This window comes from Melanotaenia boesemani, chromosome 7, assembly GCF_017639745.1.
Source record: "Melanotaenia boesemani isolate fMelBoe1 chromosome 7, fMelBoe1.pri, whole genome shotgun sequence".
NCBI lineage: Eukaryota > Metazoa > Chordata > Actinopteri > Atheriniformes > Melanotaeniidae > Melanotaenia > Melanotaenia boesemani.
In genome coordinates, this window is record NC_055688.1 from 4964632 (window position 1) to 4978703 (window position 14072).

A 14072-nucleotide genomic window follows, 5' to 3' on the forward strand; every position below is an offset into this window, starting at 1 on the left:
CCACACCAACCCGCCCCGTAGTGAAGCGAAAATTCTTTGACTCGCCCCAACCCGACCCGCGGGTAACCCAAACCGCGGGTAACCCGAACCGCGGGTAACCCGCGGGTCGCGCATCACTAAACTCTATCAAAGATGTCATCTTTTTGACATTTGAGAAAAGCATATCTGGTTTTATTTTGGCTCATATGTGATATATGCCACGATATATTTCATGGCAAAGAAAATATTGGAGTAAAGAAAATGTAATTTAACATTAAAGGGCATCAGAAGGCTGCATAAATAATGTTTTTCCACCTTCACTCATGCTGGTTATATAAGGCATACACCTTATATATATTTTCATTTTTAAGTTATTAAATGCTTTGTTGCATGTTTTTGGAAATTCTTCTGTGGTAAAGTTAAACATATATTTAGACAAAATACTGTGAAACAGTAAAATGCCTCTAATTCATATTTTTGTTGGTGCAAGCCTTAATGAACCAAAAATTAAGTTAATTTATTCATTATATATTGAAGAAAAAAAAAAATCGGTAATCAGAAATTTCTTCTGCCAAATATCGGAAGCAGCATCAGCCTAATGAAGATGAAAGAGAAAAGTTCAGGAAGAGACTGGCTGTGCTCGTAGGGGATCTGTTGGCCTTGACTGACTGCTTCTTTCCTGACTGTTAGCTCATGCCACTTTTACATAGAACAAAACAAACCAGAGCACATATTGTTGGTTCTTGAACTAGTAGCTCACACACGTTCTCTGTGCCAGGAGGAGATTTTTATGCCCATTCACACACGGGTGATGTTTAGTATTTGTGGTGAAAATGTTATACTGGAAAAACTGACTGACTGCACATCACTACCTTTTGGTAAATGTTTTTGATATGGGTGGATATTTCTTATTTTATTTTTAAATACCTGATGGAAATATGATTTATTTTTATGTATTTGAGGATTTAAGCAGAAACATTTAATACTGATTTGCAGAAACAACATCGACTTATTTTTATTTGAACGTGTTGCATTGATTATCCAGGAAGTGATGTCTGATGACAGCATAGCATGGACACTTTTTCTTTTAATGTCTTTAAGAGTTTTAGTTTATTAAATAGTTAGAAATCAAGACTACATATGACACTAGAAGTCTGGGTTTGTTTTTGAACCAGTGGTCCTATTGCTTTCACCGTATTAATTTATGTGAAGAACGTCAGGTGATGTCCTGATTCTGCAAGATCCCCCCAAAGGGAACAGTTCCATCCAACTATCGGCCAAAAACCTGTCTCTCCGCAACATGGAAGATCCTGTCGGGCATCATAGCGGCTAAGATAAGAGGGCACATGGATCAATACATGACAGAGACACAGAAAGGCTTTGGTAAAGGTACCAGAGGAGCAAAACACCAGCTGCTGGCTGACAGAACTGTCGCCTGCAAAACCAGACAGTCCAACCTGTGCACTGCCTGGACTGATTACCAGAAAGCCTCTGACTCAATGTCGTATACATGGATCCTGGAAAGCCTGAAGCTGTACAAAATAAAAAAAACACTAAGAGCAAGAAACTAGTGTGTATCACCACACACAAACAGACAGTAAATAACCCCCCCCCCCTTTCTCTAAGTGTTCTAAATAATCTCAATCAAAATAATCGCAATGATCTTTTTTTTTCCCATAATCGAGCAGCCCTAATACATACACGTGTGTGTGTGTATATATATATATATTTACATATATATATGTGTGTGTGTGCGCTACAAACTGGTTTAAACTCGAATTAAAAGCTTCAGCTTCTTCAAACTGGTTTCTACTGGGGTTAGATATATAACAATTGGTTAGTTTTAAAGAGTAAACTGGGGACCAAAATTGTGAAACAGGAACTAAATGTGAATATTTGGCTTCAGGTTACAGGGATTAAATCAGGGAATAAATTAGTGGGATTAGTGTTTAGAGAAAATACATCAGAACCAGGAGCCATCCCCTCAAGAACAAAACCTGAACATCGTTTATTAACCAGTTCTGGTTCTGAGTTCTGGTTCAGTCAGTAACTCCACAGAGGAGTTACTGACTGGTGGTTTGAAGAAACTTTATTAATACAAACATGTTCAGACACTGTCAAAAACTCATCTGGATCTCAGTGGGTGTGAGAAACCAGAACCTCCAATGTCACACCAACATGTTTACTGATCAGAGAGTAAGAGTCAGAACCGAATCAGAAGCAGTCCGAACCGATCCAGTTTACAGTTACATGGAACCGTGGGGCGGCAGCGGTAGGACATGTCTGCCATGACCTTCCGTTAACACTGCTCCACTAACCGGTTAGCGGGTTAACATTAACCACCAGAACCAGTGGCTTTATGGGTCGGTACCGTGGGCTGCTGTGGTCGGGCTCACCGGCCTGAATCCCCGCTGACAGCTGACCACCTTGGACCGGACCGCAGTCGCTGAATGACACCGGACTAAAACATGGAGGTTTGGAAACTTACCGGAACCATGACCTTGGCTCCCCTCAGACAAACCCGAAACATGGTCCTTAATTAATGTTTCTCAGTCCAGAACCAGGCCCACATGCACGGTGTCAGTTTGATCCAATCTGACCCGAAATGACGGAAGTCCCTTCTTCTGGTCCTGATCTGCCCCGGACCATCCTCAGTGCCCCCTGCTGGACTGGAGGTTTGCTAGGAACCTTTATCTTCAGAAACAGCTTAACAAACAGCAGCAAATCATCCCAACACAAGAACAGAAAAGATGACCACACACACACACACACACACACACACACACACACACACACACACACACACACACACACAGACAGACAGACAGACAGACAGACAGACACAGAGATAGATAGATAGATAGATAGATAGATAGATAGATAGATAGACAGACAGACAGACAGACAGACAGACAGACAGACAGACAGACAGACAGACAGATAGATAGATAGATAGATAGATAGATAGATAGATAGATAGACAGACAGACAGACAGACAGACAGACAGACAGATAGATAGATAGATAGATAATAACTCCTCATTCCTCATCCTCTGCATGCTGACACAGTCACTGAGTGACTAAGAGACAGTTTGATTCGGGGTTTTTTTTGTTATGTGTGTGTTTCTGGTACTTTGGCTGTTGTTGTCTTGGTTATTTTTTAGGAAATCCTGATGAATGTCAGCTTAGTTTACCTGTAAAAGCTGTGGGAAAGTTGATTGTCTGGTGTTATGTTGGATTGAAGCTCGTTTCTATCTACTGTATCTTTGTCTCTACTTCCCTTTTTACTTCTCTTCATTACTGTCCTTTTTTTCTGTCCCCTCTGATCAGGTCCAGCAAGATTATATACATTTCATAATACCAAATGAATAAGATAAAACTATACATTTAAATAGGGCAGAGTGACAGGACAGTTGAGCTCACCAGGGTCTCCCTAACTACTGGTGAGCAGTGTCCTGCTGCCCCACAATAGAGGCAGAGATTTGAATTTGCAGCAATGCTCCTTCTCTTCCAGGGTGAGGGAGGTGCAACCCAACTGCATGCACTCAGGATGGGGGGGGGGGGCAGCACTACCACAGGAGCGAGGTGAAAGAGAATGTTGGGTTCCTCCTTAATGCTTCTCTCGACGACTAGTCTGGATTCGATGGTTGACATGTATGGCTAATTCAATCACCCCAACCAAGGTAATGGGGGTGTCATGTGAAACCAGTTCATCTTTGATATAATCAGACAAACCATGGAGAGGGCTGAGCTGTTCCAACTGCTTTGGTTTGCTCTGACGCAGAAACAATCTGCCATTGTTTGCTCGACTTGTTTCAGTCCCATCAGTCCCCTTGCAGTCTCAGAAACATTCTTCTCAAAACCAAAAACCTTGCAAAGCTCAGTTGCAAACAGGTCAAAGAAAGCACAGGCCTCTCCTACTCAGCTGTTTCCCATAGTCGAGCTCTGCCTGTCAGGTGGTCGATGACAAACTGTCGGGGGCTAAAGGGCTTAAGGGCAAACAGAAGAGCAGTTAGTGAGGAAGGGGGCCATAAGTATCTCCATCACCCTCATAATGCTTCAGAGTTCCCACACGGGGCTCAGGAGAATCTCTAGGCAGGTGTCAAAGCTGATACTCCAGAAGAGGGAGCTGGGAAAGTTGGGCTGTGAGGTGTTGCGTCTTTTCGGTTAGCACTGCTGGTAGCCCAATAGCATCACAATCACCTTTAAACAATCTGTGTTAAAGCAGGTTGAGAAGGATCAGATGTATCAGAAATTGTAGCAGAGGGACTATGGCTGGATTCTGTGTGCCAGGCAAACACATAACCACAGGACCTAAAGAGAATTGTGAGTAAATGATTGTCCAAGTGTTCTCAACAGGCTCTACAAGTGCAGTAGAGGAGAAAGCAGTGGTCGGTAGAGATGTGACTTGCAGTTTCGAGGCACCGGAACATGTGCAGAGTAATCCCAGAAAAATCTTGTGGAGCGTCTGTCAGAGCGTGATTCAGTAACGTAGACGTCCCCCACTGGGACCTGTGTCCCACCGTGGGGGGCTCTTGCTGGGGCTCTCCTCTGCCGCCCTTCGGGTGGGGCTGGAGTTGTCTTCATGGTGGGGTAGCTTGGGTTAGTGCTCCGGGGCTGCTGATGAGGGCCCGGGTCTCTGGGCTGCCCTGGTCTGCCTCTGACCTCCGTGGAGGCGTGGTCACATTTGCACAATCTCATACACCACTCTTCATCACTGATCACTCCTTATTCCTCATCCTCTGCATGCTGACACAGTCACTGAGTTGTTCAGTGGGTTTTTATACTAAGAGATAATTCTTTTTTTTATTTATTTTTTTTAGTTAGTATCTGGTCGCTGTTATGTCTTTTTGATTTGGTTATTATTTAAAAACTCTTAATGACTGGCAGCTCTGTTTTGTGTGTGTGTGTGTGTGGGTGTTTCTGTTTTTGTTTTCGTAAAAGTTGTAGGAAATTTTCTGGTGTGTTCATGTACAGGTGTAACAGTTTGTTGTCTGGTGATGGTGTGGATTGAAGGGTCGTTTCCTTCTGTCTGTGATCTTTTTGTCTCCTTTCTTCTTTTGCTCTTTTTGCTATTTTCCATCTTTTTCTGTCCCCTCCGGTCAGGTCCAGCAAGATTACATAGATTCCATGATTCAAAGTAAATAAATAAATAAATTAATCAGATTATCAAGAGGAGCCTTACCCATAGGCCTCCCCTTGGCAGAGCAAATTTGTTCAGCACGATACAGCAAACAGATTATCATTTTGCTGCTATGATGCTGGACAGGACAAGTTAAAAAAAAAAAAAATCCTGCTGGACCTGACCGGAGGGAACAGAAAAAAAAGAAGTAAAAAGGAAAGTAGAAAAAAGGAAGAGGAGACGAAGATAGAGGCAACGACCTTCAATCCAATCTAACACCAGACAACCAGCTGCTACACCTGTACAGAAACATAACAGACAATTTCCTAAAGCTTTTATGGATAAAATACGCTGACAGTAATTAGGAGTTCCTAAAAAAATAACCGAGACAGCAACAACAACGTGTATCACAAGGAATGAGGAGTGATCAGAGATGAGTGTGATCCTGCAAATGTGACCACAAATCTACGGAGGCTAGAGGCAGACTAGGGCGGCTCAGAGACCCTGGCTGTCCAGCAGGCCCAGAGACCCCCACAGTCATGGGGCACAGGCCCCACCAGGCAGCCACTGACCCTGCCAGTCACAGTCCATCCAGGACAGCTGGAGTAAAGGGCCCAGGGCCCCAAGATCCCAGAGCCCCCGCTCCTCGGCTCACCTAGACGTGGGCCAGCACCCCCCTTAATGTTCCAGCTGCACACACTGGGAACCAGGCCACCATCGACCACTCTCTCATCCTGTAATACCCTCCCACCTTCCTCCTACCCCCACCCACCGGGTACCCCCATCTATCCACCCCGTAACCGTTCACTCATACCCTCCCCCACTCTTTACCCACAAACACTCCCTTTCACACATCCACATGACATTTAACCCTCCCACCATGCCCTGTGGGAGACATCCCCAGGAGACAAGAGGATAGCGAGCCCCAAATCCAGCCCGTGAATGTCTACTTTCTTCGGACACCTCATGAAGTTTCAAATATTCCAATTTTTGGATTATATGAAGTCTAAAGACAATGCAAAAATGAGTTGTAAGAAAGCAGAGCTCACAGTAAATCATTATCTACACTGGCTACACACAAGCTCTTTGGGACAAGAGTCCATCCATCCACTTTCTTGCCCGTTATCCAGGCAGCTGCCTAAACAGGGAAGCCCGGACTTCTCTCTCCCTGGCCACATTTTCCAGCTCATCACAGAGAATCCCGAGACATTCCCATTCCCAGGCTTGGGTCTTCCCCAGGCTCCCCTCCCAGAGGGATGTTTGAACGTGCAAAATGCAAATGAAGAGTAAAAAAAAAATTAATTGTCTAAAACAGGCCTGAACCTGAAAGGAAATTCTTAGTGGAATTTAAACTTCATACAGGAAAAAATCTGGTGTTTTTAATAATCGTGGAAAAGCGTCTGGAATCTCTATTTCCAGGTGTTTTGTGGAAATCAGCGGATAAACGGATCTTTTCTAGGAACACTCCAGTCCAGAAGGGGGCATGTATGCGCCGTCTTACCGATTCACCAACCACCCTCATGAGGCTTAAAAACCGGAGAAGAAGTCACTGTTTCCAGTCACGTGATCTGTCTGATTGTTTGGGGGCGCGCGTCTTTCTTATTTGGCGGTTATTGTCGTTTGAGGACGGAACCGGCGACTTTCAGAAGACACAAAAAGAACTGGAGAAGATGAGCGACTTTCACCGCAGTGGACAGAACTACAGGTTGGCTCAGAACTTCTTGACTTATCAGGTTATTTATTTCCAGTTGTTCTGGGTTTGTGGTCCCGAGTCGAAAAATAATTTGGTCCTGGATCAGTATGCAGGTTCGTTAAAGTGGAAGAGGAGCTGGTTCTGGCTAAGTCTATGTAAAAACACAGGTCTAGTTAACTGGTTAACTGTTTCTGTGGCCTCAGATATGATAAAGATGATGGTAAATAGGAGGCAGATGGCGGGAGAAGAATCGTCTCATCCCGTTGACTTTCTTCTATTGTCAAACTGAATAGATCCGAAACAAATTGTTCTTTAGAGGAATAACCTTCTTCTAAGCTTGACGTCTAAAAAGGTGCTGTCTCTTGTATAGATCGCCGGAAAGCTGTGTGACTCAATGTGATTATTCAGACTGGAAAACTTAATTTACATGCTGGGCTTATTTTTTATGTTCTTTGTCTGATCTGTTCCTCCACTTCAGCAGCAGCGGCCCGTCTAGGTGGTCCCACTGCAGGAAGAGGGGGAACGATGGCAGCCTGAGGACACACGGAGGAGGTGATGATGAGTGGGGAGCACACAGACCCTCTGACAGCAGGCACTCCAGGTAACAAGTCAGATTTTATTGATGAAAGTTTCTCAACCCATTGCCTTTTGATCTGTGCAGGACTGTGTGTGTGTTTCTTAATCCTACTTTGGACATCACACACAGTGTAAAGCTGTTCTACTGATGATAATCTTAAAGGAGTTCACTGAAAACTTGGATAAACAGTTAGCTATTGTCAGTAACTTTCACATGTTTTAAGCTAATGTAATGTAGCCGCTGTTAGCAGCTTTAAAGAATGGTTCACAGCTGCTAACAGTTAGCAGCTGCTAACTGTTAGCAGCTGGTAACTGCTGTTAGTAGCTGGTAATCACTGTTACCAGCTAGCAGCTTTTGGCTGCTGTTAGGAGCTGTGAACCATTCTTTAAAGCGGTTAGCTACCATTAAGCATTGTTAAAAGTGGTTAGCAACTTTGTAAAATGCTGTTAACAGCTGTTGACTGCTTTTAAAACTGCTATAAATCTTAGCATGCAGCTCACCAAAATGACAAGAAGAAATCCAGGTGACAGCCTTTACTAAGCAATGCCACCCAAACAAAGCACAATTAAAACCACAACACTTGGACTGTCTGCCATTGCTGCTTTGTGGTAAAAATATATATTTCAGCTGGTGTATGTCTGGATCTGCACTGATGTCGTGATGTACAGAATAACCAACAAACCTTCTGGTTCAGTGGTTCCCAGCCCTTTCCCTTGGAGGCCCCCTTCATGAAATATTAAAAAGCCATAGACCCCCTGTCCCACCCTGGGCTGAAACCATCCTTGGTTTTATGCTTTCAAAAGTGAGATTCTCACCATAAATCATTTATTCTGGCTGAGTCCTGTCCTTAGATAAAGCCAAAGTTTAATGAAAGCATATAGCCTTACTTTTTTTTCTTAAAATAGGGACTGTGTGGACATTGATCGCAATAGCTCTGTTCAAAGCCTCCCGGACCCCCTTTGCTATTTGGAGGACCCTAGTTTGGGAACCACTACTCTAGTGGATTTAGTTTTTACTCGTTTCCATCACTCTGAGAATATTGTTTCCTCCAGTCAGAACTGTAGCTAATCGCCTAAAACACTAACCACCGTCATGTGACTGCAACACCTACAGGTGCCATGGTAACTATGTGCTTATGTACGTACACTTTGTGTTTGCTCTGTAGTTTCACCACTCCAGAGAGCGCGGGTCCAGTTTCACGTTGTGGACAATCTGATTGGGGCAGCCAGGTGGAGGAGGATGATATGAGGAGGGACGTCCACAGAGACATGCAGCGGTAAGTCTGTGGCCCAAATGTTCTGGTTGGTTTTCATGGTTGTAATCAGTTTCCACTAGTGATATGTATGTTCAGTTACAGGAGGAGGATCCTGGGCTCAGATGCCACACAGAGAGAGAGGAGGACCTCCTCCGGATCATCTGGGAGGTAATCCATCTTCCGTCATATGCTGTCAACATTGTAGAGAGCGTTTTGTCCTGAGAGGCCTCCGTACTTTTATTGAAATTTTCAATACAACAGATTCAGTCTAATCGTAGGGAACGTGCCACTCGGCCCGATCGTAGGGAACGTGCCACCGATCGTAGGGAACGTGCCACTCGGCCCGATCGTAGGGAACGTGCCACTCGGCCCGATCGTAGGGAACGTGCCACCGATCGTAGGGAGCGTGCCACCGATCATAGGGAGCGTGCCACTCAGCCCGATCATAGGGAGCGTGCCACTCAGCCCGATCGTAGGGAGCGTGCCACTCAGCCCGATCGTAGGGAACGTGCCACTCAGCCCGATCGTAGGGAGCGTGCCACCGATCGTAGGGAACGTGCCACTCAGCCCGATCGTAGGGAGCGTGCCACTCAGCCCGATCGTAGGGAACATGCCACTCAGCCCGATCGTAGGGAGCGTGCCACCGATCGTAGGGAACGTGCCACTCAGCCCGATCATAGAGAGCGTGCCACCGATCGTAGGGAGCGTGCCACTCGGCCCGATCGTAGGGAGTGTGCCACTTGGCCCGATCGTAGGGAGCGTGCCACTCGGCCCGATCGTAGGGAACGTGCCACCGATCGTAGGGAACGTGCCACTCGGCCCGATCGTAGGGAACGTGCCACTCGGCCCGATCGTAGGGAACGTGCCACCGATCGTAGGGAGCGTGCCACCGATCATAGGGAGCGTGCCACTCAGCCCGATCATAGGGAGCGTGCCACTCAGCCCGATCGTAGGGAGCGTGCCACTCAGCCCGATCGTAGGGAGCGTGCCACTCAGCCCGATCGTAGGGAACGTGCCACCGATCGTAGGGAACGTGCCACTCGGCCCGATCGTAGGGAACGTGCCACCGATCGTAGGGAACGTGCCACTCGGCCCGATCGTAGGGAACGTGCCACTCGGCCCGATCGTAGGGAGCGTGCCACCGATCATAGGGAGCGTGCCACTCAGCCCGATCATAGGGAGCGTGCCACTCAGCCCGATCGTAGGGAGCGTGCCACTCAGCCCGATCGTAGGGAGCGTGCCACTCAGCCCGATCGTAGGGAACGTGCCACTCAGCCCGATCGTAGGGAGCGTGCCACCGATCGTAGGGAACGTGCCACTCAGCCCGATCGTAGGGAGCGTGCCACTCAGCCCGATCGTAGGGAACATGCCACTCAGCCCGATCGTAGGGAGCGTGCCACCGATCGTAGGGAACGTGCCACTCAGCCCGATCATAGAGAGCGTGCCACCGATCGTAGGGAGCGTGCCACTCGGCCCGATCGTAGGGAGTGTGCCACTTGGCCCGATCGTAGGGAGCGTGCCACTCGGCCCGATCGTAGGGAACGTGCCACTCGGCCTGAGGGAGCATGCCACTCGGCCTGATCGTAGGGAGCGTGCCACTTAGCCTGATCGTAGGACTGTACATCTTAAAAACAGGACAGCCTTTTATACCTGTCTCCGGTATAAAACAGTTATTACCCCATATCGGGGAAAACTATGATGATCCTGGCGCCTCTCCAACATGTTGATTTGGAGAATTCTACACTGAGATGGAATTTCAGAGAAAACTATTAGCATTTCCACAGAGCTGTTAAAATCTACACATTAGCATCTACACACACTGAACCGTTAGCATCTACACATGAGGAGGATCTATAGATCTACACTCCTTCTGTCTGGACTTCTGCCAGTCCTGCGGTGGGTGGTCTCGGTTCTAGTCTCTGTGGTGGTCCGGGGCTTAGGGCCCTGTCTGTCTGCCTCTGATCCTTGGATGGTTGCATTTGCATTATCACTTTACACTAAATGTAAAATAAATAAATAAATCCCCTGCTTCAATCATCGGTTTTCTGTGTATGACATGGGTGCAACAAGGCTGTGCCGTTCCATGGGAATACTAGGTCATCAGAAAGCTGGACCTGCTGCAGTTAAACCATCTGAATGTATGAACAAACTTAATCTGAAATTATCTTTGTCTGCTGCAGCTGTGACTCCAGAGAAGGAGAAAACATGGAGACGGATGAAGCTGTGCTGCTGCGCCGACAAAAACAGATTAACTACGGAAAGAACACCCTGGCCTACGACCGATATATCCAGGAAGTTCCTAGGTGAGTTGATTCCAAATAAAAGGTTAGAGGAGGTGGAGATCTGTCCAGTTAAAGGTGTCTCTGATCTGTTTTCAGACACATGCGTCAGCCTGGTATTCACCCCAAGACTCCTAACAAGTTCAGGAAATACAGCCGGCGCTCCTGGGACCAACAGATCAAACTGTGGAAGGTCCGGCTGCACGCCTGGGACCCCCCAGCTGATGATTGCAACGGAAAGTCCACCAATGATGATACGTAAGACAACCTGTGACCTTCAGTAACATTCAGATGTTACAGAGCTGTTGGAAGTAACGTGATGGTGTTTGCTGTGTTCCAGTCTGGAGGAGCTGGAGCTGGGAGATGTCATGGATATCGAGCTGGACTTCCCCACCTTGGAAAACTCCCAGGATGCCTCTAGTTCTCTGAACACGCTCAGTTTCCCAGCAGAGGTGAGTTCAGCAGACCTGAACTGTGTGAATGTGGACATGAGTGTGACTGCTTTTGAACTGTTGTTGTGCTGCTGTCCAGGACCAGGACTGCGTCGGAACTCCGGTCAAAGTCCAGAGGACGGAGAGCCGAGCGGATCCTGACATGATGGTGAAGAAACCACCTGCTGAACCGTTCATCTGCTGACCCAAACGGTCCATGACAGGATGGACTGCAGCTCAAATTCTCCAGTTCTTCTCTGGTTCTGGGTCAGACCCTCACACCATCATCGGCTCAGGGAGTCTTCCTCACAGCAGCGGTTTTAATCAAACTTTGTTCGGGATCTGCTGCTCTGGTCTTTGTTCATGTCTGTTAGGTCTAAATGTGAAATGACATTTCTGTGGTTCTGACCCAGTTACATCCAGACGTTATTGTGGAGGAAGTCAGGTTTTAATGATCTGCAGATACTTTTGAAGAGTTTTCCTTCATCAGCTGTGAGATCTTTTTTTTATCTTTCTTTATGTTGAAGACTTTCAAATAAAATATTACAAAACATTTAATGTCTGTTTTATATGTTTGTTTATGAAAAACTCCTCAGTGATCGAGCTGGTTAATTATTGATGTAGTAAACGTCTCCATCAGACATGAGCTTATATGCAAAGCAAGTTTATTTGTAGCAGCTCAACCACAGGATGATTCGAAGAGCTTTGAAAGGAAACGAGAAGCATAATTTACCATTAAAAACAGATAAAAACTGCATTAAATATGGTTAAGTTAAAAAATTCAAGCTTAAAAGAACCAGATGCAGATCTGGACTCTAAATAAAAACTAATGAAATGCAGCAGAGAACAGGTGGATCTTTAACCTGGATTTAAATAAACTGAGTGTTTCAGCTGATTTGAGGCTTTCTGGGAGTTTGTTCCAGACATGTGGAGCATAGAAGCTGAATGCAGCTTCTCCATGTCTGGTTCTGACTCTGGAACTGATAAGAAACTGGATCCAGATGGCCTGAGGGTTCTGGTAGGTTCATACTGGGTCAAGAGGTCTCCGATGTATTTTAGTCCTAAACCATTCAGAGCTTTATAGACCAGCAGCAGAACTTTAAAATCTATCCTCTGACGAACAGGCAGCCAGTGTAAAGACCTCAGAGCTGGACTGATGTGGTCCACTTTCATGGTCTTAGTGAGGACCTAAACAGCAGAGTTCTGAATAAGCTGCAAATTTATAACTGATTTTTTAGGTAGAACCTGTAAAAACAGAATAATCAAACCGTGGGCGTTGAAATCAGGAGTTATTTTAGTGTCATTGTAAAAGAATTTTTTTCTGCCCCATTGTGTCATGAATAATGGTGAGAATAGCAGATGAGGAAGGTGAGCTTTAGTTCTAAGAGGTGACTTTTCAGTCATAACGCCACATATTGAAGTATTTATTCAGTACCTTCAAATAATATTGTACATACTAAAATAAAGTTTTTGTTTGATGTGGAGCCCTGTAAAAAAAAAGGGGGACCATAATAATTTTAACATGGGTTGCAATTAAAATGAGAATAAATTAAAACAATGATGAAAATTTCCTCTAACATCACAAATTCTACGCAGCTGCAATTAGTCAAAGTGATCACATCAGATTTTCTTATTCAAGATGATTAGTGCTCTAAAGTTGATGATGTACTGTGTAACAATGATTTATCACTTTGTAATACTATATGTAAATTTCACATTTTCTTTCAAGGTTTAATGAAGTTGATTAATGTAAGTCTTGAATTTCTTGTACTGAGGTATTAAAGAATATTTCTGTTTATAAAAGTAGATTACATCATGGTTCGGACAATACTGATGTGAAGTAAATCTGCAAACAGATGTCTTCATCTCATAAAATCCCAGAAATCATGAAGTAAAACAAACCTGTGTTCAGTTTAGCAAACAGACCACGTCTCAGTTTCGTTATAAACTTCTGCTTGTTCTAACTTTTTTTCCACTCAGTTTTATGATTCTACTAATAAACGTCTGCTATAAGTGCAATGAAACACATGTCATCCAATTGCTCTGTGGACCAATTTTATGTCCCTACCAATGTCAAAATCAAAACTACTCCCTTGAATCAAGCCGACTAAAGATGAAAGCATGGACTAGTTTGTCCAGGTCCTGCTGAGCCATCAGATCTTTTACCCTTGATATGTTCTTAAGCTGATAGTAGGCTGACTTTGTAATTCCCTTAATGTGTTTTTCAAAGTTAAGGTCTGAGTCCATCAGTACACCCAGATTTCTGGCCTGGTTGGTGGTTTTTAGTTGTATAGACTGAAGCTCTGTGGTGACCTTTAATCTTTTCTCTTTGGCTCCAAAAACAATCACCTCAGTTTTTTAAAAAAAATCTCCTTAATGCATTTACCAAGAGTCTGAACGGGGCCTCGATCTCCTGATGACATTGTAATATATATCTGTGTGTCATCTGCGTAGCTATGGTAACTAATGTTGTTGTTCTTTATGACTTGTGCCAGTGGGAGCATGTAGATGTTAAACAGAAGAGGCTGCAGGATGGAACCTTGAGGAACTCCACATGTAATTCTTGTCTGCTCAGATGTTAAATGACCTATTGACACAAAGTATTTTCTATTCTCTAAATAAGATTTAAACAAGTGTAGTTCAGTGCCAGAGAGGCCCACCCAGTTCTCCAGTTGTTTGAGTGATATATTGTGGTCGACTGTATCAAATGAGGTTACTGAGGTCCAGTAAGACTAA

The 14072-nt window shown here is 45.1% G+C and overlaps 2 protein-coding genes across 6 annotated transcripts in view; one reads left to right on the forward strand and one right to left on the reverse strand.

Annotated features, from left to right (window-relative positions):
• The window catches only part of immt (inner membrane protein, mitochondrial (mitofilin)), a 40451-nt gene extending 37813 nt beyond the window's left edge, over positions 1-2638 (reverse strand). The window contains exon 1 of one of the 2 annotated variants that reach the window (XM_041990033.1): positions 2468-2638. In XM_041990033.1, the coding sequence (XP_041845967.1) occupies positions 2468-2509 (42 nt within the window). In that variant the 5' untranslated portion in view covers positions 2510-2638. The remainder of the gene's footprint in view (positions 1-2467) is intronic. The other variant, XM_041990032.1, reaches the window with a different exon arrangement.
• Positions 2639-6650: 4012 nt separating this feature from the next.
• LOC121643269 (stem-loop binding protein) lies at positions 6651-11889 on the forward strand. 4 transcript variants are annotated; one of them, XM_041990610.1, is made up of 8 exons: positions 6651-6806; positions 7276-7395; positions 8537-8647; positions 8723-8794; positions 10807-10929; positions 11005-11163; positions 11246-11357; positions 11437-11889. In XM_041990610.1, the coding sequence occupies exons 1-8, from the start codon at positions 6772-6774 to the stop codon at positions 11539-11541; spliced, it is 837 nt and encodes a 278-aa protein (XP_041846544.1). In that variant the 5' UTR covers positions 6651-6771; the 3' UTR covers positions 11542-11889. The 4 variants fall into 4 exon arrangements, with proteins under 4 accessions (XP_041846544.1, XP_041846546.1, XP_041846543.1 ...); XM_041990612.1 differs by having other exon boundaries at positions 6653-6806; positions 7273-7395; positions 8729-8794; XM_041990609.1 differs by having other exon boundaries at positions 6654-6806; positions 7273-7395.
• The last annotated feature ends 2183 nt before the right edge of the window (positions 11890-14072 follow it).